The sequence below is a fragment of the Salmo salar genome, chromosome ssa10 (genome assembly GCF_905237065.1).
Source record: "Salmo salar chromosome ssa10, Ssal_v3.1, whole genome shotgun sequence".
Taxonomy (NCBI): Eukaryota; Metazoa; Chordata; class Actinopteri; order Salmoniformes; family Salmonidae; genus Salmo; species Salmo salar.
Genome location: NC_059451.1, coordinates 111,033,434 through 111,059,380, shown reverse-complemented (window position 1 = coordinate 111,059,380; position 25,947 = coordinate 111,033,434). Strand labels below are relative to the sequence as shown.

The following is a 25,947-nucleotide window of genomic DNA, read 5'->3' as shown; positions in this document are numbered from 1 at the left end:
GAGTGTCAGAATACATTCCAAAGTGATTATACCTCTGTCCAGGTTTCCAGTGTATTTTTATATATTTTCAGTGTTTTTCAGAATACATTGAAGAGGAACAGACAGAGGAGTAAGGCAGGTGGGGGTTTCAGAAGCGGCACACAATGAACTCAACAGTGTACTTTTTAAACTCATCGCAGGAAAACAAACGTGCCTTTCTAATCATTGCATATTTCACTTCAAAACTGCAGAGGTCAGCATGCTGTTTGCAAGATGGCATTTCCTTTGTAAGCATTTGAACAGTGATCATCACACTTTTGTTGCAGTAACAATGGAAATATTCAATAACAGAAGACCTGCCAAATCTCCGGCAGGGTGAAAATCGAACCCCCCCCTCCCCGAACCAGAGCGTTGTCAACATTGTTCTTATGCTTTTGTTTCTATCTGACGTGCCTATTGCACAGATCATTTCTGATCATAAACTTGCATGGGTCAACTGTTTCATGGTGACCCGCCGGTCGGGCTGGCACTGTTTATGCCTGTGTTTCTAGAGCGAGGTTGGCAGCAGGCAGCTTTAGCCTGGTCCATATTTGTCAACCTTCTGATAGCTCAACGCTCATAGCTGGCTTAGTTCCGTCGCCTAGTACTGTATAGCCTCTCAATTTGAACATGACAAGAATTGCGTTATTATCTGAATAGAGTTATAGGCCCCACTTCAAATTAACTGCAACTTGTGAATGTCATCTTTACAGGCATTACGGGTCTATGAAGGTTTATTGTGGCTTCATTAAGCCTTAAAAGTATTACTTTATTGAATGTATGACTAGAAGGGTGATTCCATACTAATAATAATCAGTTATTTAAAATTACTTGGTGGGCTACTTTTTTGTAAATGTTTTCTGTTAGCTGCAATTTGCATTTTTCTACAAATAACCTCATGTATGAAATCTTTAATAAATGAATCTGTTCTTCCATCCAGACATTTCTCTTGTCGTCCATTAGTAAAGGCTGGGGCCTCATAACTGACACTTAATGTTAACATAATCTTTCAAGTCTGCTTGATTTTATACAGGTATGTATTTATCAGTCACTGCCTGAATCCATAAAACCGCATTGTGTGGATTTAGTTAGTTAACAGTGACAAATAGCACTGTGTTGATGCATCTGTCATCAGTCATACTATATGATCCCTTCTTCTTCCATTATCAACGAATCACACCATTGCCCTCATCATAGGATAACAGCCCCTGTCTGAGATATTAGTAGATATGGATTTAGTGGTGTGTCAGTAATACTATTGTTTGTGTCCTCACTCCTCTCACTGCTGTAAGCTGCCCTCTCCTTTTACAAGCTCACTGTTTTATCATACATGTATTAAATCGATCAATATATCTCATCTCACAATGTTGCATTGAGGCATATGCCAAAAACAGAGAGCCAACATCCAATATACCTTTCTTATTCAGTATGTCTAATACAGTGGCGTAAGCTCTACTTCCGAGTGACATTGTATCAGGTGTAGCGGTGTATAAGTTATCCTTCCCTCAGGGTTGGCTAGTTCTCTGTCTATCCTAATATCACTCAGCACCTGTCATCTTAACCTCATATCCTCACTAAACACCTGATCTCCACTTTGTCACACACAGCGGCCTCCTGCTTATATGTTTTAATACATTATTATGGTAGCCTGTGGCTAGGAGACTCTGCACCTGGGCTGCATTCCTCTAGGGCTACTGGACTGCGTTTGTTTTCTAGTAATCTTGTATCTTCTCGACCCAGTTGATGTACAAAAGACATGACAGTATTTCATTCTGAACAGCAGGCCTCTGACCTCCAATACATGGGATGTGTCCCAAATTGCACTCTATTCCCTATATAGTGCATTACTTGAAGTTTTAGAAAAATGTTTCAAGTTGATGATTGGCAGGGACAGATAGCCCTTTAAAAATCCAGCTAAGAGAGATGGGTACCCCTAAAAACAACCGTTGGATGCGCCCCAAATGGCACCCTAGTCCCTGTATAGTGCACCACATTTGACCAGAGCCCTATGAAGTACGCTACACAGGAATTCAAGTACCATTTGGGACACAAACCTAGTGTGGTGTTTCATTCAGTGAGAGAGCGGTGTGCTTTCTGAATAGTAATAGCTGGGTGCTGCTGTAATGTCTGTGTCACAGAGGAGAAACTGGGGATTTGAGCAGGGTGGTGAGATCACCTGAGCTTCACTGAGATTAGTAGGGGGAGAACGGGGAAGGAGGGGAGAGAGAGAGAGAGAGAGAGAGAGAGAGAGAGAGAGAGAGAGAGAGAGAGATACAGCATATACCCCCCATTCACTCCCTATTCTGCTCTTTAACTTGACACACCGTAGAGGAAACTGTCATTGTAAATAACAGCATTACCCATGCATTATGAATAATGCCTGTATAATAATTATTAAAACCTGATAGGCTATAGCCTACTGGATCCATCTGAAAATCTTAGTAAGAATCCTGTGTTGTCCAAGCAAGTGATTAATACCAGATCAGGTAAGGTGAATGACCAATACATGAATCGCCTACTATCAGCAGCTACACCTTGTATCAGTAACCTATAATATAAATATGCAAATCTACTGCTCAGACATTACAATCTTCACTAGAGGCTATTCACCTCCTAATATATTTCATTTGCATTGGGAGAGGGACCATGGATCAATGCGTGACACTTTTGAAACCAAATATTTATCAATTGTGAGACTGAGGCTTGAATTGGCCCAAAGCTGGCAGGCTGATGTACACACAGCAAGGCTATGGACTTAAAACTCTGATGTACATATTCACCCCTATAGTGGGGACGAATGTCAGATGATAATTCCGCTTTGGCATCAAAATTCATTATTAAGGAGCAAGAGCTGCTATTATCAAATCAAATCTTATTGGGCACATGCACATGGTTAGCAGATGTTATTGCGAGTGTAGCGAAATGCTTGTGCTTCTAGTTCCGACAGTGCAGCAATATCTATGATGTAATCTAACACTTCCACAACAACTACCTAATACACACAAATCTAGTGAAGGAATGGAATAAGAATATATACATATAAATATATGGATGAGCAATGACAGAGCGGCACAGGCAAGATGTAATAGATGGTATAAAATACAGTATATACATATGAGATTAGTAATGCAAGATATGTAAACATTATTAAAGTGACGAGTGATCCATTTATTAATAAAGTGGCCAATGATTTCAAGTCTGTGTGTAGGCAGCAGCCTCTCTGTGTTAGCAATGGCTGTTTAACAGTCTGATGGTCTTGAGATAGAAGCTGTTTTTCAATCTCTCAGTCCCAGCTTTGATGCACCTGTACTGACCTCGCCTTCTGGATGATAGCGGGGTGAACAGGCAGTGGCTCGGGTGGTTGTTGTCCTTGATGATCTTTTTGGCCTTCCTGTGACATCGGGTGGTGTAGGTGTCTTGGAGGGCCGGTAGTTTGCCCCCGGTGATGCGTTGTGCAGACCGCACCACCCTCTGGAGAGCCCTGCGGTTGTGGGCGGTGCAGTTGCCTTACCAGGCTGTGATACAGCCCGACAGGATGCTCTCAATTGTGCATCTGTAAAAGTTTGTGGTAAAGTTTATGAACAGATTGTACGTAGAACACTATTTATGGTATTCACTGGAATTGTACAGAAACATCACATCATCATTATTAAACTTCCCTTGATTTGAAATCATTTGTCAGAATTCTGTTCAAAGCTGTTGTAACTACTTAGTATTGCCATTAAAGGCCTTTCCTTCTATTTCTGTTTCATTGGTCTTTTCTGTGCTGACATCATGAGAAAATGACAGTCCAGACCAGCTGTGTTACAGTGGTCTGGACAGTGTCATATAGTGCACTACCTATGGCCCCTTGTCAAAAGTAGTGCACTATATAGGGTATAGGGTACCATTTGGGACGCACACACTGACTGTACAACAAGTGAATTAACTGGTACTGAATATGACTATGAATTCTGTCCGCCAAGCATGGCACGCTGCCCGCCTGACACATGCTGGTACACCATTGTTCATAAATTATGTCTCAGGGCAGCTGTCTGATATGATAATTGAGAGTAATTGATGAGCCATTGTTTGTGTTTATCTGTGTGTGTGTGTTTCTGGTTTTACTATCCATGTGGGGACCAGAAGTCCTTACAAGGATAGTCCCTACAAGGAAAAAGGCCATTTAGGCCTAAGGGTTAGGATTTTGGGGTTACAGTTAGGGTTAGGATTTTGGGGTTACAGTTAGGGTTAGGATTTTGGGGTTACAGTTAGGGTTAGGATTTTGGGGTTACAGTTAGGGTTAGGATTTTGGGGTTACAGTAAGGGTTAGGATTTTGGGGTTACAGTAAGGGTTAGGATTTTGGGGTTACAGTTAGGGTTAGGATTTTGGGGTTACAGTTAGGGTTAGGATTTTGGGGTTACAGTAAGGGTTAGGATTTTGGGGTTACAGTAAGGGTTAGGATTTTGGGGTTACAGTTAGGGTTAGGATTTTGGGGTTACAGTAAGGGTTAGGATTTTGGGGTTACAGTTAGGGTTAGGATTTTGGGGTTACAGTTAGGGTTAGGATTTTGAATGGGTATCAATTGTTTGGTCCCCACAAGGACAGTAAAACAACGTGTGTGTGTGTGACTCAGCACTACAAGAACAAATACGATGTACAGTGCATTCGGAAAGCATTCAGACCCCTTCACCTTTTCCACATTTTGTAATGTTACAGCCTTATTCTAAAATTGATTAATTCATTTTTTCCCTCATCAACCTACACACAATACCCCATAATGACAAATCAAAAACCGTTTTATAGAAATGTTTGCAAATTTGTGAAACAAAACCAAAAACTATTTACATAAGTATTCAGACCCTTTGCTATGAGACTCGAAATTGAGCTCTGGTGCATCCTGTTTCCATTGATCATCCTTGAGCTGTTTCTACAACTTGATTGGAGTACACCTGTGGTAAATTCAACTGATTGGACATGATTTGGAAAGCCACACCTGTCTATATAAGTAAGATGGTGCCGGAGAGAAAGGCAGGCGTTTTACGTGTCCCCAACCTATTGTGTTTTTTTGTTTGTAACTTATTGTTTTACTTACTTTGTACATAATGTTGCCGCTACCGTCTCTTATGACCAAAAATAACTTCTAGACATCAGGACTGCGATTACTCACTACGGACTAGCAGAATCCTTTTTTTCCTTTTTCCTTTTCTGACTAGCCCGACGCAAAGGATATACTGCTTTCTCGGGAACAGGCCCAGGGCGGACTGCCTTCTGAGAATTTGTAGGCAATTGAATAAACCCCCACTTCCCTCCATTCTGCTAGCAAACGTGCAATCTTTGGAGAATAAAATCAACGAGCTACGCGGAAGATTAAACTACCAACGGGTCATTAAAAACTGTAACATCTTATACTTCACAGAGTCGTGGCTGAACGACGACACTATCAACATACAGCTGGCTGGTTAAATGCTATACCGGCAGGATAGAACAGCGCCGTCTGGTAAGACAAGCGGCGGCAGACTATGTATTTTTGTAAATAACTGCTGGTGCACAATATCTATGGAAGTCTCGAGCTATTGCTCGCCTGAGGTAGAGTATCTAATGATAAGCTGTTGACCACAATATATATCTATAGTTTTCATCTGTAGTTTCGTAGCTGTTTACATAGCACCACAGTCAGATGCTGGCACTAAGACAGCATTGAATGAGCTGTATTCCGCCATAAGCAAACAAGAAAACGCTTACCCAGAGGCGGCGCTCCTAGTAGCTGGGGACTTTAACGCAGGGAAACTTAAATCCGTTTTACCAAATTTCTATCAGCATGTTAAATGTGCAACTAGAGGGACAAAACACTCTGGACCACCTATACTCCACACACAGAGACGCACACAAAGCTCTCCCTCGCCCTCCATTTGGCAAATCTGACCATAATTCTATCCTCCTGATTCCTGCTTACAAGTTAAAACTAAAGATTGAAGCACCAGTGACTAGATCAATAAAAAAGTGGTCAGATGAAGCAGATGCTAAGCTACAGGACTGTTTTCTAGCACAGACTGGAATATGTTCCGGGATTCCTCCGATGGCATTGAGGAGTACACCACATCAGTCATTGGCTTCATCAATAAGTGCATTGATGACGTCATCCCCACAGTGACCGTACGTAAATACCACAACTAGAAGCCATGGATTAAAGGTAGAATCTGCACTGAGCTAAAGGCTAGAGCTGCCGCTTTCAAGGAGCGGGACTCTAACCCGGAAGCTTATAAGAAATCCCACTTATGCCCTCCGATGAACCATCAAACAGGCAAAGCGTCAATACAGGACTAAGATCGAATCATACTACACCGGCTCTTACGCTCGTTGGATGTGGCAGGGCTTGCAAACCATTACAGTCTACAAAGGGATACACAGCCGAGAGCTGCCCAGTGACACGAGCCTACCAGACGAGCTAAACTACTCCTATGCTTGCTTCGAGGCAAATAACACCGAAACATGCATGAGAGCACCAGCTGTTCCGGAAGACTGTGTGATCACGCTCTCCGCAGCCAATGTGAGTAAGACCTTTGAACAGCTCAACATTCACAAGGCCGCAGGGCCAGACGGATTATCAGGACGTGTACTGTGAGCTTGCGCTGACCAACTGGCAAGTGTCTTCACTGACATTTTCAGCCTCTCCCTATCCGAGTCTCTAATACCAACATGTTTTAAGCAGACCACCATAGTGCCTGTGCCCAAGAACATTAAGGTAACCTGCCCAAATAACTACCGACCCGTAGCACTCACATCTGTAGCCATGAAGTGCTTTGAAAGGCTGGTCATGGCTCACATCAACACCATTATCCCAGAACCCCTAGACCCACTCCAATTTGCACACCACCCTAACAGATCCACAGATGACGCAATCTCTATTGCACTCCACACTGCCCTTTAACTAATGGCACACACCTGGGGTCCCAGGTAAAACTGTAGTGGAACTGGGTTCGAGGTCCAGAGTTGAGTTTGTAGGTAATAGCCTAACCACTGATCAAGCAACATTATAATTCCTGTTGCTGCAGGATTATTTTGCTGTGACAATATAGGTCAAATTAAGATCCTACATCTGTATAACAGACACATCAAATCCATAGAGGGAGAGATGCTGTGTACAAATGTATTTAAAAGGTGAATATCAACATTAAAATATAAGGATGAGAGTGTTGTCGCTCTGTGACACTCACGACCACAGCAGCTCATGCAAATAACATTTTGCAGCACAGAGTGGCAGGTGCATTTTGAGTGCCAAAAGGTATCTGACTTGATTTGAAGAGACCAAAGGTTCTGGAAGGACATGGAGAATTAAGTGAGAAACATCCTGCCTAAGTTTAGGTCACAATAGTACAGTGGGAGCAAAAACAGCGTGATGCTTTTTACCATGAGCCAATCATGTCTTACTATCACTCTTCAGGAAGCACATAGGGCCATTGACAAATCTCCATCACATTCTGTTCTGGGTAGTTTTCTTCAGCTCGCTCCACCCTATGCCGGTTTTCTTAGTATCTGCCTCAACCTCCCGCCTCCATGTGTTTCTTGGCCTATTCCCTTGTGGGTTTCAGATTAAGGCTTGACAGCATGAAGTAAAGGCAAACAAAAAAAGTACTCATTTAATAAATGATTTGGCGTCATTTAGACAGTTCACCTTTTGAGTAGGAGCAATTAATTACCTGACCCCAGAAAAAAACCTTAAAACATATCAGAGTAAAGAAGCTAAAGGCACGGGAGGTAGAGGCTTCGTGTTCTTTCAGGAAGCATCCAGCTTCAGTGGCGGAGAAGCACAGCCCAGGAGTCTTTTTTGTTGTTGTTGCTAATTTCTCCTCAATTGACCAATAAACCATGAAATGAATGAGCTTCTTTTCCAATCACAATATGAGAGCCAACACTTTGTCTCCGACAAGACCAACAGGGGGATAGTTACATCTTTCTGTTCCAGCCACCCCCAGAACCACCAATTGAGAGAAAACTGAATCTACTCCACATCTGCCCACTAAAGCTATGTTTACACAGGCAGCCCATTCTGATCTCATTGGCAAAAGAGCTGATCTGATTGGTCAAAAGACCAATTAGTGGAAAAATATCAGAAATGGGCTGCCTGTGTAAACACAGCACCAGATCCTGCCAAATGTCAAAAGGTGGAAAATTGAAGGGGTTGATATTGGATTGAGCAGCAGCATGAAGTAGAAGCTAACACAAAAGAGTACACATTTAATAAATAATAGAATGGTTTATACAGTTGTTCACCTCTCAGCTGGGGAAATTATCTGAACACATTCACAAATTCTTCTCTGAACACATTCTCAGAAACAAGCATTCAATAAACCATGCAAATAAAACGGTTCAAAAGAAAATAAGTGAAAAGCACAGGAAGTGGTGCAGCCCAGGAAGCATCCGTCTGCTTTCCTTGTAGTTTTTTGTCTGTCAAATACTTTCTCAACAAGACAGAACAAAGGGTTAAATATAGTACAGATGACCACTTAAATAGTCAATTATTTAATTTCCATTAGAGTCAATTAATTAATTTAAATTATAGGCAATTAGTTACATCTGTGACATAGCCATAGTCCCATTTTGTTGTGTGAATACCTTTTAGTTGGGTTTATTGAATGTATCTTTTACCCAGGTATCTTTGCTGTGGACAGAGCTTTGTCAAAGTCACAACATAACACACAACTGTCCCTGTTGTGGTTATCGTAACCTTGACATATTTCAGTTCAAGAGCAGGAACAGGTTGCTTTGTATTCTGTACCATTGAAGTTAAGAGATGGGATCAAGGCACATTGCTTATTTACGTTTTAGTAATTTAGCAGACGTTCTTATCCTGAGCAACTTACAGGAGCAATTAGGGTTGCCTTGCTCAAGGGCACATCGACCAAATTTTCACCTAGTCAGCTCGTGGATTCAAACCAGCAACCTTTTGGTTACTGACCCAATGCTCTTAATCACTATGCTACCTGCTGCTTATGACCTAGTCAGGTTTCAGCCCTGGCTATCTTCAACAACTGCGGTCGGACTGTCCCCCTTACAAATCAGATGTTATGTTGAGAAAATGCGTATTATTATGATCTGATAAACTATTGGCTCATGGTATTCTCAGACAAAAGCACTAGCAACACAAGAGAAGGATCAACATTGACATATGTACATGTGGAGACAGTTGAATGCCTAATTGAAAAAGTAACAATAAAGACATTCGCATAAAGCACAATCCCTGTCCTCCTGTATACTCCTCACACATTATAGAAGTCTACAATTACAGACAATACAGATTACTTGAATGGCCCATTTGGCGTGAGCCACTGAACTATGGTGTTGACATAGTGATTCTGTACTTTGTAAAGACCTCTGCTCTTTTCACCATAGTATTTTACTACTGGATATACATTCAGCACCATCTAGTGGTGAACATATAGCATAAAGGATAAAGGAAAGACAAGTTAAACAAAGACATGTACAAGTACTACATCGCTTAAATGAATTGCTTCAGAAACGGATAAAGGCACTAATCACACTGCCTACGATAAAATAATATGCTTTATTTTTTATTTATTTTACAACAATGTTCAGACAAAGACATTTGCCATGACTTTTAAGTTGCTGATCAACAAAACGATAACATGCCATTGTGACTAACAACACAATTATAAAATGTATTGGATACTAAAAGTATTACCTTATAATTAATGGAAGCTACATGAGAGAGAAAATAAATATTGTTGTCAGTGATTCTACTATTAAGTATCGTCATTGCTAAAATGGAAAGTTACCGTTTCTTGCTAACATATCTAAAGTTAGAAAAATAGCATAAATATGTTATGGCGGCAGGTAGCCTAGTGGTTAGAGTGTTGGACTAGTAACCAAAAGGTTGCAAGACTGAATCCCTGAGCTGACAAAGTAAAAATCTGTTGTTCTGCCTCTGAACAAGGCAGTTAACCCACTTTTTCTAGGCTGTCATTGTAAATAAGAATTTGTCCTTAACTGACCTGCCTAGTTAAAAAAATGATGCACAAAACAACAACATAAAATTAAGCTCAAAGACTTTGGAAAAGAAAGCCGTCAGAGTTGACAACACCATGTAATGTTCTCTGGTGTTACAAAAGCTTTAAAAATACTTATTTGAAATGCTTGCATGTACTCAAGGCCAAACAATGTACAAAATATTTTAAGAACATGGTTGGTCATTGTTAAGTGCTTTCTTCTCTTCTGACGCAACTCATTAAAAAACTAATCTTATAAACTTCTGAGATATGAAATCCTAAATACATACTGAATATGAGTGTAATGATGGATTTTGTCTCAAGAAGAATATCAAAACACTGAAAGGAATTCCTTCATAGTATATCGAACAGCTAAATTGTGGGCATGAGCAAGTTAGTAACACTGATAGAATACACTTCAAAATGCATGTGATTTTGAATTATACTCCACCATATATGCAAACTTGCAAAGCTCCACAACAATGGCAGTCCATTCTGTAATTGCTGTGTATTCTAGACAAAATACATTCATTTGACTCTGGACATACACAGTGTACAAAACATTAAGAACACCTGCTCTTTCCATGACATAGACTGACCAGGGGAATCCAGATGAAAGCTATGATCCTTTATTGATGTTAAATCCACTTCAATCAGTGTAGATGAAGAGGAGGAGACAGGTTAAAGAAGGATTTTTAAGCATTGAGACAATTGAGATGTGGATTGTGTATTTAAGTGCCTTTGAACGGGTTATGGTAGTAGATACCAGGCGCACCAGTTTGAGTGTGTCAAGAACTGCAACGCTGCCGGGATTTTTCTTGTATCAAGAATGGTCCACCATCCAAAGGACATCCAGCCAACTTGACACAAGTGTGGGAAGCATTGGAGGCAACATCGGCCAGCATCCCTTTGGAATGCTTTCGACACCTTGTAGTCCATGCCCCAACGAATTGAGACTGTTTTGAGGGCAAAATGGGGGGTGCAACTCAACATTAGGAAGGTGTTCCTAATATTCTGTGCACTCGGTGTATATAGAAAAATATGGTGTTAAGGGACTCACAATCTGGCCATGCTAGAATAGATGGAAGTAACCTAAAATCTGATGTTTAACTACCAACCACTAGGCTAACTCTGAACTTAAACCATCATACTAACCTTAGACTAGAAGATCTTATCCTTTATGGAATACACATGTATCCTCATCAATTTTGATATTGATGATGTTGCCCGTTTATTTTTTTCTAACATGGCAGTCTAGTATGGTGACTACCGACTTCAGCCAGTGGTGTGTTCTGAAGAGGGTGTGTTCAACCTTAGTGGGAGGAGCTACGATCATTGGCCACGTCTTGTAGCCTGCGGACGAGGGCTGTCTGGTTGTCCGGACACAACCTCTTGGGGGATGGCTCCTCTTCCAGTTGCATGCTGCGCTTCTTGGTGGGCGTCTCCCCGGTGCGGATCATACTGTTGATCTCCGCCAGGCGCTGCACATTAAGAGATAGAGGTCATAGACACAGGTTAGGGAGGTTCATCATCATCATCATCACAGGTCAGGTAAGGTTCCAGAAACAGTTAGGGTTTTTAGATTAAGGACACTAGTACGAGATGCCATCAAAACCTGGTCCTGAAGCTCCACTATAGGGTGTGTAGGCTTTTGTTCTACCCCAGCATTAACACACCTGATTTAACTAATCAAGTAGCCACTGTCAGGCTTTGTGTGCATGAGTAATGTATGTGTGTGTACTTGTGACTCACGTTGGCTGGGCCGCTGCAGATGTAGTACAATATCTTGTCCTGTGCGGTAGCGGTGGGGAGGCTGTCACTAGCCTTATGGGGGGAGATATAGATGGAGTGGTTGTGGGACAGGAGGACCCTGCGAGGGGAGCTGGTCCTCAGGGAGGGGTACAGGCACAGGGGAGGAGACTCTAGCTGTCAAGGATAAACACACGCAGCAGAGTTCGTTTTCAAAACAAAAGACAATGCAAAAAGTGAAAGGTTTGCAGAATAGAGGCTAGTTTGTAAACATAACTTCCTTCTTTTCTCTCTCTCTCTCGCTCTCTCTCTCTCACCCCTGCAGAGGATGAGCTGGGCGAGTAGCGCAGGGCAAAGTGGCTCATCTGTTTGATGTAGACCTGGTTGTAGAAGTGGATAAGGTCTCCTCGCTCCTCCTGCTCCCCCCCCACCACCACTCCCCCTTCATCATCCTGCTGCTGGGAGGGAGGGAGGGATGAGGACGGGGAGAGGAAGGTGGAGGGGGCCAGGGTGGGGGTGGATGGGGTGCTGGTGGAACGCATGGGTACGGGGCTGCTGTCTCCACATCCTAAGGGGTGTAGAGAGAAAGGGAGATGGAAAATAGCGTTTGTGTGTGTGTGTGTGTGTGTGTGTTTGTGTGTGTGTGTGTGTGCTTGTGTTCCTACCCTCATGGCTGGTCTCTGTAGGAGAGCTCTGTCCATTTCCCTCACTGCTTCCTGAGTGACGTCTCTTCCTCCCTGAGATCAACACACTCCTGTAGACCTGGTAAACAAAATCAGACAGCTGGTGGTCCAATGATAGCTTTGCCACTATTCCTTCCAACTGACAATACTCCAGTGTCTACAAGGGAAAAACAATGACGCTGCCACAGTGCAATAGGCTCAAACTAGGGCCTGGAGTTATTACTGGTCAGGTCAGGAACATCTCCTGACCCTAGCCATAAGGCCCTACTACATTACTCACGCTGCTGCTGGCCTGGGGCTGAGAGCGGTAACACTTCATGATGTTCTGGAAGGACTTGTCCTCTTTGGTCACCTTAACAACGGTAGGAAACACAAATACAAGTCTTTAGGAAGAGGACACACAAACAATCTGCATGCTACACATAAACTGCATGCTACAGTACCTTATGCACACGCACACCCATAAGCCCCGCTCCACACAAACATCCCACACACACACTCTAACCTACCTTGGTCATGACGTACACAGCACACATGAGGAGCTGATCTAGGTGTCGGTCCATCATGAGCTCTGTGTAGTGCACCAGAGAGTACTCGAAACACGTCCAGATCTTCCTCCGCAGCTCACTAGAGATGTCCAGCTTGGCACACATGTCTCTGAGACGCACACTGGCCAGGTGGTACACCTGTTGGCACAGCACAGCGGCTTTAAGTCTTTAAACTCAAGCAAAAAATCTATAATTTATGGTATGAAGCGCTATAGTTGTAGGGTTCTTAAAGCTAGGGCAGAAACAGACTACTAGGACGGATCCAAACGACTTTCTCCATATCCAAAAGATGAGTTAGATTTGTAACATGCCTGAAGTATCCCTTTAAATTCCGTGCCAGATGAAGATGGTGTTTGTGTTCCCTTACCTTGCGGAAGAACAGCGAGAGGGAACTCTTTTTCTGAGGCCCGTTATTGGACGGGCCCTGGGCGGCCGGCTTCTTGATTGGCTTGCCGGCGGCGTGGCTGCCCTGGAGAGTGGGACTGTTCAGCGTGGTGGTGGTCTGTGGTTGGCTGGTCAAAGTGCCAGTCAGGGACTGGGCAGACAGGGGCTGGAGCGTGGCCGTGCCTTGTCCCGTCACACTGACCTGGACAGGGATGAAGGTGATGCCTCCGTTCTCATTGGCTATTCCTAAAAAGGTCAGAGGGCATGATATTGCTCATTTATAATATGTAATAATTGTATAGGATTCATCATAGTGTTGCAACCTGCATGCTGCATTGGAGTCAGAAACCCCCCTATATAATGCATATAGGAGTCATACAGTAATTTGGCAGTAGGGGCATAAGGTGTACAAAAAAACATAATGACATACTGTACAGTAATTAATCTGCAAATGTCACCTTGCACAGGTATGGTGACCGTCTGTCCGTTGTTAGCGGTAACTGTGGCCGTTGCCATGGTGACCACAGTCTGTCCAGCAGGGATGGTAGTGGTGACGATGGCCTGGGAGGTCCTGAGGTTGGTAGTAGGGGTGGTGGTGGAGGGGTCCGAGGGGGCGTCGCAGGACGCGTCCACAAACAGCCGTCTCCTGGCCGAGCCCATGGTGGAGCAGCTGTAGCGGTCCAACATGGTGGTGGTGGAGGTGGACACACCTGGGGGGGAGAGGAACTTGACTGAGTAACCAACTGACTGTAACCCATTGACTGACTGACTATTTTAATTTATTACACAACAGACTGACAAATTGACTGCCTGACTGGATGACTGATGGCTGGGAATAGCAGCAAGATGGCGTCGACAGAGATGGTCGCCTCGCTTCGAGTCCTTAGGAAACTATGCAGTATTTTGTTTTTTTTATGTATTATTTCTTACAATGTTATCCCAGGAAGTCTAATTACATACAGCCGGGAAGAACTATTGGATATAAGAGCGACGTCAACTGACCAACATTATGACCAGGAATACGACTATCCCAAAGCGGATCCTCTGATTGGACCACCACCCAGGACAATGGACCTAATCCCAGAAGCCGACCCAAAACAACGGCACTGCAGAAGGGGCAGACGGAGTGGCCTCCTGGTCTGGCTCCGTAGACGTGCACATCGCCCACCGCTCCCGAGTATACTACTCGCTAATGTCCAGTCTCTTGACAACAAGGTAGATGAAATTCGAGCAAAGGTTGCCTTACAGAGAGACATCAGAGATTGTAACATTCTCTGTTTCACGGAAACATGGCTCTCTCGGGATATGTTGTCGGAATCGGTTCAGCCACCGGGCTTCTCCATGCATCACGCAGACAGAGGTAAACTCCTCTCTGGGAAGAGGAAGGGCGGGGGTGTATGCTTCATGATTAACGACTCATGGTGTAATTCTAACAACATACAGGAACTCAAGTCCTTCTGCTCACCAGACCTAGAATTCCTTACAATCAAATGCTAGCCATTTATCTCCCAAGGGAATTATTGTAAATTATCGTCACAGCTGTGTACATTCCCCCCAAGCAGACACCATGACGGCCCTCAAGGAACTTCACTGGACTCTATGTAAACTGGTAACCGTATATCCTGAAGCTGCATTTATTGTAGCTGGGGATTTTAACAAAGCAAATTTGAGAACAAGGCTACCTAAATTCTATCAGCATATTGATTGCACTACGCGCGGGTGTAATACACTCGATCACTGCTACTCTAACTTCCGCAATGCATACAAAGCCCTCCCCCGCCCTCCCTTCGGCAAATCCCACCACGACGTCATCTTGCTCCTACCATTTTACAGGCAGAAACTCAAACAGGATGTACCAGTGACTAGAACCATTCATAGCTGGTCTGACCAATCGGAATCTACGCTTCAAGATTGTTTTGATTACGCGTACTGGGATATGTTCCGGTCAGCCTCAGAGAACAACATCGATCTATACGCTGACTCGGTGAGTGAGTTTATAAAGAAGTACATTGGAGATGTTGTACCCACTGTGACTATTAGAACCTACACTAACCAGAAACTGTGGATGGATGGTGGCATTCGCGCAAATCTGAAAGCGCAAACCACCTCATTTAACCATGGAAAGAGGTCTGGGAATATGACTGAATATAAACAGTGTAGTTATTCCCTCCACAAGGCAATCAAACAGGCAAAATGTCAGTTTATAGACAAAGTGGAGTCGCAATTCAACGGCTCAGACACAAGACATATGTGGCAGGGTCTACAGGAAATCACGGACTACAAAAAGAAAACCAGCCACGCTTCCAGACAAACTAAACACTATCTTTGCCCGCTTTGAGGATAATACAGTGCCATCGTCGCGGCCCACTCACAAGGACTGCACCCCCCCCTCTTTTTCTGTGGCCGACGTGAGTAAAACTTTTAAATGTGTTAACCCTCGCAAGGCTGCTGGCCCAGACGGCATCCCTAGTCGCGTCCTTAGAGCACACGCAGACCAGCTGGCTGGTGTGTTTACAGACATATTCAATAGCTCCCTATCCCAGTCTGATGTCCCCACATGCTTCAAGATGGCCACCATTGTTTCTGTCCCCTAGAAGGCCTTGATAACTGAACTAAATGACTACCTCCCCGTAGCAATCACTTCTGTCATCATGAAGTGCTTTGAGAGACTAGTCAAGGATCATATCACCTCCACCTTACCGGCCACCCTAGACCCACTTCAGTTTGCATACCGCCCCAACACGTCCAGAGACAATGCAATCGCCATTACAATGCACACTGCCCTATCCCATCTGGACAAGAGGAATACCTTTGTAAGAATGCTGTTCATTGACTACAGCCCAGTACCCTCCAAGCTCATCATCAAGCTGGAGGCCCTGGGACTCAACCCTACCCTGTGCAATTGGGTCCTGGACAATCTGACGGGCCACCCCAGGTGGTGAAGGTAGGGAACATCATCTCCACTTCGCTGACCCTCAACACTGGGGACCCACAAGAGTGCGTGATCAGCCCCCTCCTGTACTCCCTGTTCGACCATGACTGCGTGGCCATGCACGCCTCCAACTCAAAGAGGCCTTTCTACTATGTTTTCATAACTGTGACCGTAATTGCCTACGTAAGCTGTTAGTGTCTTAACGACCGTTCCACAGGTGCATGTTCATTAATTGTTTATGGTTCATTGAACAAGCATGGGAAACAGTGTTTAAACCCTTTACAATGAAGATCTGTGAAGTTATTTTGATTCTTACGAATTATCTTTGAAAGACAGGGTCCTGAAAAAGGGACGTTTCTTTTTTTGCTGAGTTTATAAATATATGGATGAGCAATAGCCAAGCAGCAAAGGCAAGGTGCAATAGATGGTATTATATACAGTATATACATGCGATATGAGTAATGCAAGATATGTAAACATTATTAAAGTGGCATTATTTAAGTGCCATTGTTTAAAGTGACTAGTGATGCATTTATTAAAGTGGCCAGTGATTGGGTCTCAATGTAGGCAGCAGCCTGTGAGTTAGTGATTGCTGTTTAGCAGTCTGATGGCCTTGAGATAGAAGCTGTTTTTCATTCTCTCGGTCCCAGCTTTGATGCACCTGTACTGACCTCGCCTTCTGGATGGAAGCGGGGTGAACAGGCAGTGCCTCAGGTGGTTGATGTCCTTGATTATCTTTTTGTCCTTCCTGTGACATCGGGTGGTGTCTGTGTCATGGAGGGCAGGTAGTTTGCCTCCGTTGATGTGTTGTGCAGACCGCACCACCCTCTTGAGAGCCTTGTGGTTGAAGGCCGTGCGGTTGCCGTACCAGGCTGTGATACAGCCCGACAGGATGCTCTCAATTAGGTGACAAGCCAAATTTCTTCTGCCTCCTGAGGTTGAAGAGGCGCTGTTGCGTCTTCTTCACCATGCTGTCTGTGTGGGTGGACCATTTCAGTTTGTTCATGATGTGTACGCCGAGGAACTTAACCTGTTGGGGATAGGGGGCGGTATTTGCACGGCCGGATAAAAAACGTACCCGATTTAATCTGGCTACTACTCCTGCCCAGTAACTAGAATATGCATATAATTGTTTGATTTGGATAGAAAACACCCTAAAGGTTCTAAAACTGTTTGAATGGTGTCTGTGAGTATAACAGAACTCATATGGCAGGCCAAAACCTGAGAAGATTCCAAACAGGAAGCGCCCTCTCTGTCCATTTCTTGGCCTTCTTTGTCATCTCTATCCAAAACAAAGGATCTCTGCTGTAACGTGACACTTTCTAAGGCTCCCATAGGCTCTCAGAAGGCGCCAGAACGTTGAATGATGACTCTGCAGTTACTGGCTGAAAAACAGTAGCGCATTTGGTAAGTGGTCGATCTGAGAACAATGAGACGGGTGCACGTGAAGAGTCCATTTTCTTCTTTGAGTCTTTGAACGAAAACAACTTCTCCCGGTCGGAATATTATCGCTATTTTAAATCGCATAAAAATAGATTTTAAACAGCGTTTGACATGCTTCGAAGTACGGTAATGGAATATTTTGACATTTTCTGTCACGAAACGCGCCGGGCGCGTCACCCTTCGTTACCCTTCGGATAGTGTCTTGAACGCACGAACAAAACGCCGCTATTTGGATATAACTATGGATTATTTGGAACCAAACCAACATTTGTTGTTTAAGTAGAAGTCCTGGGAGTGCATTCTGATGAAGAACAGCAAAGGTAATCCAATTTTTCTTATAGTAAATCTGAGTTTGGTGAGTACCAAACTTGGTGGGTGTCAAAATAGCTAGCCTGTGATGGCCGGGCTATCTACTCAGAATATTGCAAAATGTGCTTTCACCGAAAAGCTATTTTTAAATCGGACACCGCGATTGCATAAAGGAGTTCTGTATCTATAATTCTTAAAATAATTGTTATGTTTTTTGTGAACGTTTATCGTGAGTAATTTAGTAAATTCACCGGAAGTTTTCGGTGGGTATGCTAGTTCTGAACATCACATGCTAATGTAAAAAGCTGTTTTTTTTATATAAATATGAACTTGATTGAACAAAACATGCATGTATTGTATAACATAATGTCCTAGGAGTGTCATCTGATGAAGATCATCAAAGGTTAGTGCTGCATTTAGCTGTGGTTTGGGTTTATGTGACATATATGCTTGCTTGGAAAATGGCTGTGTGATTATTTTTGGCAGGGTACTCTCCTAACATAATCTAATGTTTTGCTTTCGCTGTAAAGCCTTTTTGAAATCGGACAATGTCGTTAGATTAACGAGAGTCTTATCTTTAAAATGGTGTAAAATAGTTGATTGTTTGAGAAAATTGAATTGTGGTATTTTAGTTGGTTTTGTATTTCGCGCCGTGCGATGCCATTGGCTGTTGGCTAGGGGTTCCGCAGGCGGAACGGGGTTCCGCTAGCGGAGCGTCTGTCCTCAACAGGTTAACATTTGCTAACCATGTGTATGTGACCAATAGAATTTGATTTGATTTTGAGCTAAATGACAAACTGACTTTCTGAATAAAAAGCTACCTGACTAACCTTTCCCACCATGGTTGTTGGGGTTGAGAGGGGCGGCTCCGTCCCCATCCTCCAGATGCTGTGGTGGCATCACCTGAACATCAATGACAAAAATGATTATTTTGTACTAATTTCAGTCCAGTCCATCTTTTTCAAGACATTGAATTCAGTACTCCTTTGGGTTCACATGATTCAGCATGTGGGTGAGAAGTGAGACTTGGCATCATTTTCCTGTCTGTTAATGTGATGAGGATTGGGAGGGGTGCTGTGGATGTCCTACCTCCTGGCATGATGGCGGTTGGTTCTTGGTCCCCCTGACGCTGTCCCACAGCGGGGATCCCCCCCTCCAGGCCAGGCTCTCCAGAACCTGCTCCTCCACCTGGTTCAGATGCTTCACCACCTTCCTGAACAGACCCTGCTCCACCCGCACCAGCACCTCGATCACCTGAGATACATTACACAGATATGATATGCATGCACACATATATCCATAAACACATGGAAGCACTCAGACAGGGGTTACATACAGTCTAATCAATTACTCGTGGATACAACAGTCAACACATAACACAGTACAAATACATAATACAGATTTAAGTACAAGCATGTGCCTTATAAAAGTGGTATGCAGGGAGCTGGAAAATGTGTATGATTCGTGGGAAGTCCCCTGGGGGTCGGTAGGAGAAGATGACAATCTCCAGACAGCAGGCCAGCAGAGAGCGCTGGAACACATCCTGCTCCAGAATACCCTACGGACAGACACCAGAACACAGGGTTGATCATATTTTACAAGCAAGACTGGCAGGGACAACAGTGTCAAAGGTGTCATAACATGCAATATCTCAAAATATGGATCAATTTAAACACATCTGTGAACCAAAAATACAAGAGTGTAACTTGGACCTTTCCATAAATCATGCTTTGACGTCAATGGGAAAGTTCTGTGAAATTTCTAGTTAGTTACAGCAAACTGAGCTAAGCTAGCAGGGCAGGTGAGACTCACAGAGAGATCCAAGTTGCCCAGTCTCTTCTTCTCCTGGTCAATGACGGCCTCCAGGGTTTTATAGTAGAGCGCCTCCGCCAGGCGGAAGTACACTACGATGTCTTTCCCCAGTCCTGTGTTCTCTTCCCCATTGCCCTCATAGTGCTGGCAGAAGAGCTGACACATGTCCTTCAGCATAGTGGAGATGACCTCACTGGGGTCTCTGGCACACGCCCTGACACAAGATAACACAGATGAATGTACCCTTACTACACCACTGCTGTTACAACACCACTGCTGTTACAACACCCCTGCTGTTACAACACCCCTGCTGTTACAACACCCCTGCTGTTACAACACCCCTGCTGTTACAACACCACTGCTGTTACAACACCCCTGCTGTTACAACACCCCTGCTGTTACAACACCCCTGCTGTTACAACACCCCTGCTGTTACAACACCCCTGCCGTTATATCGTAGTTCCTGAAAAAACAACACTACTTGACTGCCTGTCTGCCTCCTGCACAGCTAAGCCAATGTTTGCAATGATGATGAAAAGAGAACATTCAATCGCTGTTTAGACTGCATGTCTGTGTCTTGCTGTGTTCCACCTCTGGGCAGCCGAACGTTCTAAGCAGCCGAGCGTGTATCTGGACTGGTAAACATGGGCGAGTTCGTTTAGCATCGCCCGGTGCCATAGCTATGCCACAAGCCATATATGCAGATATACAGTTGAAGTCGGAAGTTTACATACACCTTAGCCAAATACATTTAAACTCAGTTTTTCACAATTCCTGACATTTAATCCTAGTAAAAATTCACTGTCTTAGGTCAGTTAGGATCACCACTTTATTTTAAGAATGTGAAATGTCAGAATAATAATAGAGAGAATGATTTATTTCAGCTTTTATTTCTTTCATCCATTCCCAGTGGGTCAGAAGTTTACATACACTCAATTAGTATTTGGTAGCATTGCCTTTAAATTGTTTAATTTAGGTCAAATGTTTTGGGTAGCCTTCCACAAGCTTCCCACAATAAGTTGGATGAATTTTGGCCCATTCCTCCTGACAGAGCTGGTGTAACTGAGTCAGGCTTGTAGGCCTCCTTGCTCGCACACACTTTTTCAGTTCTGCCCACTGATTTTCTATAGGATTGAGGTCAGGGTTTTGTGATGGCCACTCCAATACCTTGACTTTGTTGTCCTTAAGACATTTTGCCACAACTTTGGAAGTATGCTTGGGGTCATTGTCCATTTGGAAGACCCATTTGCGACCAAGCTTTAACTTCCTGACTGATGTCTTGATATGTTGCTTCAATATATCCACATCATTTTCCTTCTTCATGATGCCATGTATTTTGTGAAGTGCACCAATCCCTCCTGCAGCAAAGCACCGCAACAACATGATGCTGCCAACCCCGTGCTTCGCGGTTGGGATGGTGTTCTTCGGCTTGCAAGCCTCCCTCTTTTTCCTCCAAACATAATGATGGTCAAACAGTTCTATTTTTGTTTCATCAGACCAGAGGACATTTCTCCAAAAAGTACGATCTTTGTCCTCATGTGCAGTTGCAAACCGTAGTCTGGCTTTTTTATGGCGGTTTTGGAGGAGTGGCTTCTTCCTTGCTGAGCCGCATTTCAGGTTATGTCGATATAGGACTCGTTTTACTGTGGATATAGATCATTTTATACCTGTTTCCTCCAGCATCTTCACAAGGTCCTTTGCTGTTGTTCTGGGATTGATTTGCACTTTTCGCACCAAAGTACGTTCATCTCTAGGAGACAGAACGCATCTCCTTCCTGAGTGGTATGACAGCTGCGTGGTCCCATGGTGTTTATACTTGCGTACTATTGTTTGTACAGATGAACATGGTACCTTCAGGCGTTTGGAAATTGCTCCCAAGGATGAACCAGACTTGTGGAGGTCTACAAAAAAAAATTCTGAGGTCAAGGATGATTTATTTTGATTTCTCCATGATGTCAAGCAGAGGCACTGAGTTTGAAGGTAGGCCTTTACATACATCCACAGGTACACCTCCAATTGACTCAAATTATGTCAATTAGCCTACCAGAAGCTTCTAAAGCCATGACATCATTTTCTGGAATTTTACAAGCTGTTTAAAGGCACAGTCAACTTAGTGTATGTAAACTTCTGACCCACTGGAATTGTGATACAGTGAATTATAAGTGAAATAATCTGTCTGTAAACAATTGTTGGAAAAATGACTTATGTCATGCACAAAGTAGATGTCCTAACCGACTTGCCAAAACTATAGTCTGTTAACAAGAAATTTGTGGAGCGGTTGAAAAACGAGTTTTAATGACTCCAACCTAAACTTCCGACTTCAACTGTAGCTGCATGTAACTCAGCAGCTAAGAAGATCATGACCTCGCTAGACTGCCTGTTTGTGTCGTGCTTATGTTTGCAATACTGACAACAAAGTTTGTACGAACATGTTGATAATGTATTTTGTGTAAAACATGTAAATAGCTGCATGTAACCTACTCCCCTCCTGAAAAAGGAACATGAAATGGCGCTTTTGCTTACTGAGACAGGGAACGCAATAGTGAGAACAGTTTTGTGTACAACATGAAGTTTGTAGGCTACACCAGCGACCAGACAAAGTCGATGAAGGAGGGGGGAGAGGCAGGGGAGCACTCAGCACAGCAGCTACATTGGCAGCGGAGTGGGCACTCGGCTAAGTAAAAAACAATCCTGCTCATGCGCAGAAATATCTTACATTTTTGCCTGGGCAAATTGGGATAGAGAAACTCCGTATCCGTAGCCACTCTGTAAATGTATTATTTGTATGGTGTGCAATACCTCAGTAAGTCTGTGAGTCTCCGACTGGGGCCGCGCTTCAGTCCAGTGAGCAGGCTGTGTAGTCGACCAACACTCTGCATGGCAGTAGAGACGGGCGTACACAGACTGTTGTCCTGGACATAATTACGACCCGTCAGGGGAGTGGACACCTTCAGGACTGAGGCCTACAGGGCACACACAGGAGACATAACACAGGGATTACTGTACATATGATTGAATTCAGACTCAAAGACACAAGTAACGGATGTGTGTGTGTGTGTGTGTGTGTGTGTGTCTTACAGTCTGACTGCTGTAGAGTCTGTATGCTGAGGCATCCTGGTTCTCCCCAATGTCTTCATTGGCCCCCTCTCCCAAAAAGATCCTATCATCCAGACCTCCAGTGGCCAGAACATGCTCCTCATACACACGGCCCATGGACACACTACACAAACAAATGTATACACAAATATATGAGCAATGTCACTCAAAAGACTATCAATATAGTCTTATAGGATTGACACATACAAACTGTCTCCAAAATTCGTAGGATCTAAGAAGCCAGTCAAGCTCTCTTCTTTCCCTTTGAGAATCTGTTGAGGACACAGAATATCCAAGATGAGGCAGAGCATACAAGTAGGACTGAGGCATGTGTGTGTGTATGTGTGTGTGTGTGTGTGTACGTGCCTGTGCTTGTGTTTGAGTGCATGTGTATGTGTGTCTGTGTGGCTCATGTGTGTGTTTGCCTAACCTTCTTATGGAAGAGCCTATTGATGAAGGGTTTCCAGAAGTGTTCCTTCACCCCTTTGGCCTCCAGCACCAGGCCACCATGCAGTTCACACAGCTGCTCTATGAAGCAGTAAGGCCTTGCAGTGGGCTTGTAGTCCTTACTGCTGAAGTCCTCAGGAAGGCCTGTGGATCAGAGGAGACATAATAGCTTCCTGCATTAGATGCGTGATAAGGTATTTCAGTAACTATGCATATTTGTATACACAAACGTACCATACAGATTTAACATACTCTACGTACGGAGGGTAGTGTGTACTAGAGGTCGGCATGGCCGATTAATTAGGGCCGATTTCAAGTTTTCATAACAATCGGTAATCGGCACTTTTGGATGCCGATTATGGCCTATTACATTGCAATCCATGAGGAGACTGCGTGGCAGGCTGACCACCTGTTACGCGAGTGCAGCAAGGAGCCAAGGTAAGTTGCTGGCTAGAATTAAACTTATCTTATAAAAAACAATCAATCTTAACATAATCACTAGTTAACTACACATGGTTGATGATATTACCAGTTTAACTAGCTTGTCCTGCGTTGCATATAATCAATGCAGTGCCTGTTAATTTATCATAGAATCACAGCCTACTTCACCAAACGGGTGATGATTTAACAAAAGCGCATTCGCGTCAGGGTATATGCAGCAGTTTGGGCCGCCTGGCTCGTTGCAAACTGTGTGAAGACCATTTCTTCCTAACAAAGACCGTAATTAATTTGCCAGAATTTTACATAATTATGACATAACATTGAAGGTTGTGCAATGTAACAGCAATATTTAGACTTAGGGATGCCACCCGTTAGATAAAATACGGAACGGTTCCATATTTCACTGAAAGAATAAACGTTTTGTTTTCGAAATGAGTTTCCGGATTTGACCATATTAATGACCTAAAGGTTGAATTTCTGTGTTTTTATATTAGAATTAAGTCTATGATTTGATATTTGATAGAGCAGTCTGACTGAGCGGTGGTAGGCAGCAGCAGGCTCGTAAGCATTCATTCAAACAGCACTTTCCTGTGTTTGCCAGCAGCTCTTCGCAATGCTTAAAGCACAGCGCTGTTTATGACTTCAAGCCTATTAACTCCCGAGATTAGGCCGGCAGTACTATAGTGCCTATATGAACATCCAATAATCAAAGGTATATAAATACAAATGGTATAGAGAAATAGTCCTATAATACCTACAACCTAAAACTTCTTAAATGGGAATATTGAAGAATCATGTTAAAAGGAACCACCAGCTTTCATATGTTCTCATGTTCTGAGCAAGGAACTTAAATGCTTTTTAACATGGCACATATTGCACTTGTACTTCCTTCTCCAACACTGTATTTTTCATTATTTAAACCAAATTGAACATGTTTCATTATTGAACATGAACATGTTTCATTATTTATTTGAGACTAAATAGATTGTATTTATGTATTACATTAAGTTATAATAAAAGTGTTCATTCAGTATTGTTGTAATTGTCATTATTACAAATATATATATAAAAATCGTCGGATTAAATCGGTATCGTTTTGTTTGGTTCTCCAATAATCGGTATCGGCGCTGAAAACCGGCGCTGAAAAATCATAAATCGGTCGACCTCTAGCGTGTACGGCCCAGTACATCACTGGGGCCGAGCTCCCTGCCACCCAGGACCTCTACACCAGGCGTGTCAGAGGAAGGCCCTAAAAATTGTCAAAGACTCCAGCCACCCAAGTCATAGACTGTTATCTCTGCTACTGCATGGCAAGTAGTACGGACTCACCAAGTCTAAAACCAATAGGACCCTGAACAACTTCTACCCCCAAGCTATAAGACTGCTAAATAGTTAGTTAAATAGTTAACCAATGGAGTATCTGGAGTATCTGCATTAATCCTGTTTTGCACTAACTTTTGACTCATCACATATGCTGCATTTCCTGTTTATTATCTATCCCGTTGCCTAGTTACTACCTTCAGTGCATTCGGAAAGCATTCAGACCCCTTCCCTTTTTCCACATTTTGTTACGTTACAGCCTTATTCAAAAAAATGAAAAACAATAAAAATAAATCCTCATCAATCTACACACAATACACCATAATGACAAAGTGAAAACATGTTTTTAGAAATGTATTAAATTTTTTTAACTGAAATACCTTATTTACATAAGTATTCAGACCCTTTGCTATGAGACTCGAAATTGAGCTCAGGTGCATCCTGTTTCCATTGCTCATCCTTGAGATGTTTCTACAACTTGATTGGAGTCCACCTTCGGTAAATTCAATTGATTGGACATGATTTTGAAAGGCACACACCTGTCTATATAAGGTCCCACAGTTTACAGAGCATGTCAGAGCAAAAACCAAGCCATGAGGTCGAAGGAATTGTCTGTAGAGCTCCGTGACAGGATTGTGTCGAGGCACAGATCTGGGGAAGTGCACCAAAAAATGTCTGCAGCATTGAAGGTCCCCAAGAACACAGTGGCCTCCATCATTTTTAAATAGAAGAAATTTGGAACCACCAAGACTCTTCCTAGAGCTGGCCACCCGGCCAA

The 25,947-nt window shown here is 43.3% G+C and overlaps 1 protein-coding gene across 3 annotated transcripts in view; it reads right to left on the bottom strand.

The window, feature by feature from the left end:
* Positions 1-9,544: 9,544 nt before the first annotated feature.
* The window catches only part of rbl2 (retinoblastoma-like 2 (p130)), a 28,877-nt gene continuing 12,474 nt past the window's right edge, over positions 9,545-25,947 (bottom strand). For all 3 annotated transcript variants that reach the window (XM_014125581.2, XM_014125582.2, XM_014125580.2), the window contains 16 exons: positions 23,392-23,552; positions 23,169-23,233; positions 22,944-23,085; positions 22,665-22,828; positions 19,866-20,079; positions 19,474-19,611; positions 19,143-19,307; positions 18,884-18,956; positions 13,828-14,079; positions 13,353-13,615; positions 12,947-13,123; positions 12,718-12,789; positions 12,420-12,516; positions 12,072-12,322; positions 11,758-11,931; positions 9,545-11,486 (listed from right to left, as the gene is read on the bottom strand). In XM_014125581.2, the coding sequence (XP_013981056.2) occupies positions 11,319-11,486; positions 11,758-11,931; positions 12,072-12,322; positions 12,420-12,516; positions 12,718-12,789; positions 12,947-13,123; positions 13,353-13,615; positions 13,828-14,079; positions 18,884-18,956; positions 19,143-19,307; positions 19,474-19,611; positions 19,866-20,079; positions 22,665-22,828; positions 22,944-23,085; positions 23,169-23,233; positions 23,392-23,552 (2,576 nt within the window). In that variant the 3' untranslated portion in view covers positions 9,545-11,318. The remainder of the gene's footprint in view (positions 11,487-11,757; positions 11,932-12,071; positions 12,323-12,419; positions 12,517-12,717; positions 12,790-12,946; positions 13,124-13,352; positions 13,616-13,827; positions 14,080-18,883; positions 18,957-19,142; positions 19,308-19,473; positions 19,612-19,865; positions 20,080-22,664; positions 22,829-22,943; positions 23,086-23,168; positions 23,234-23,391; positions 23,553-25,947) is intronic.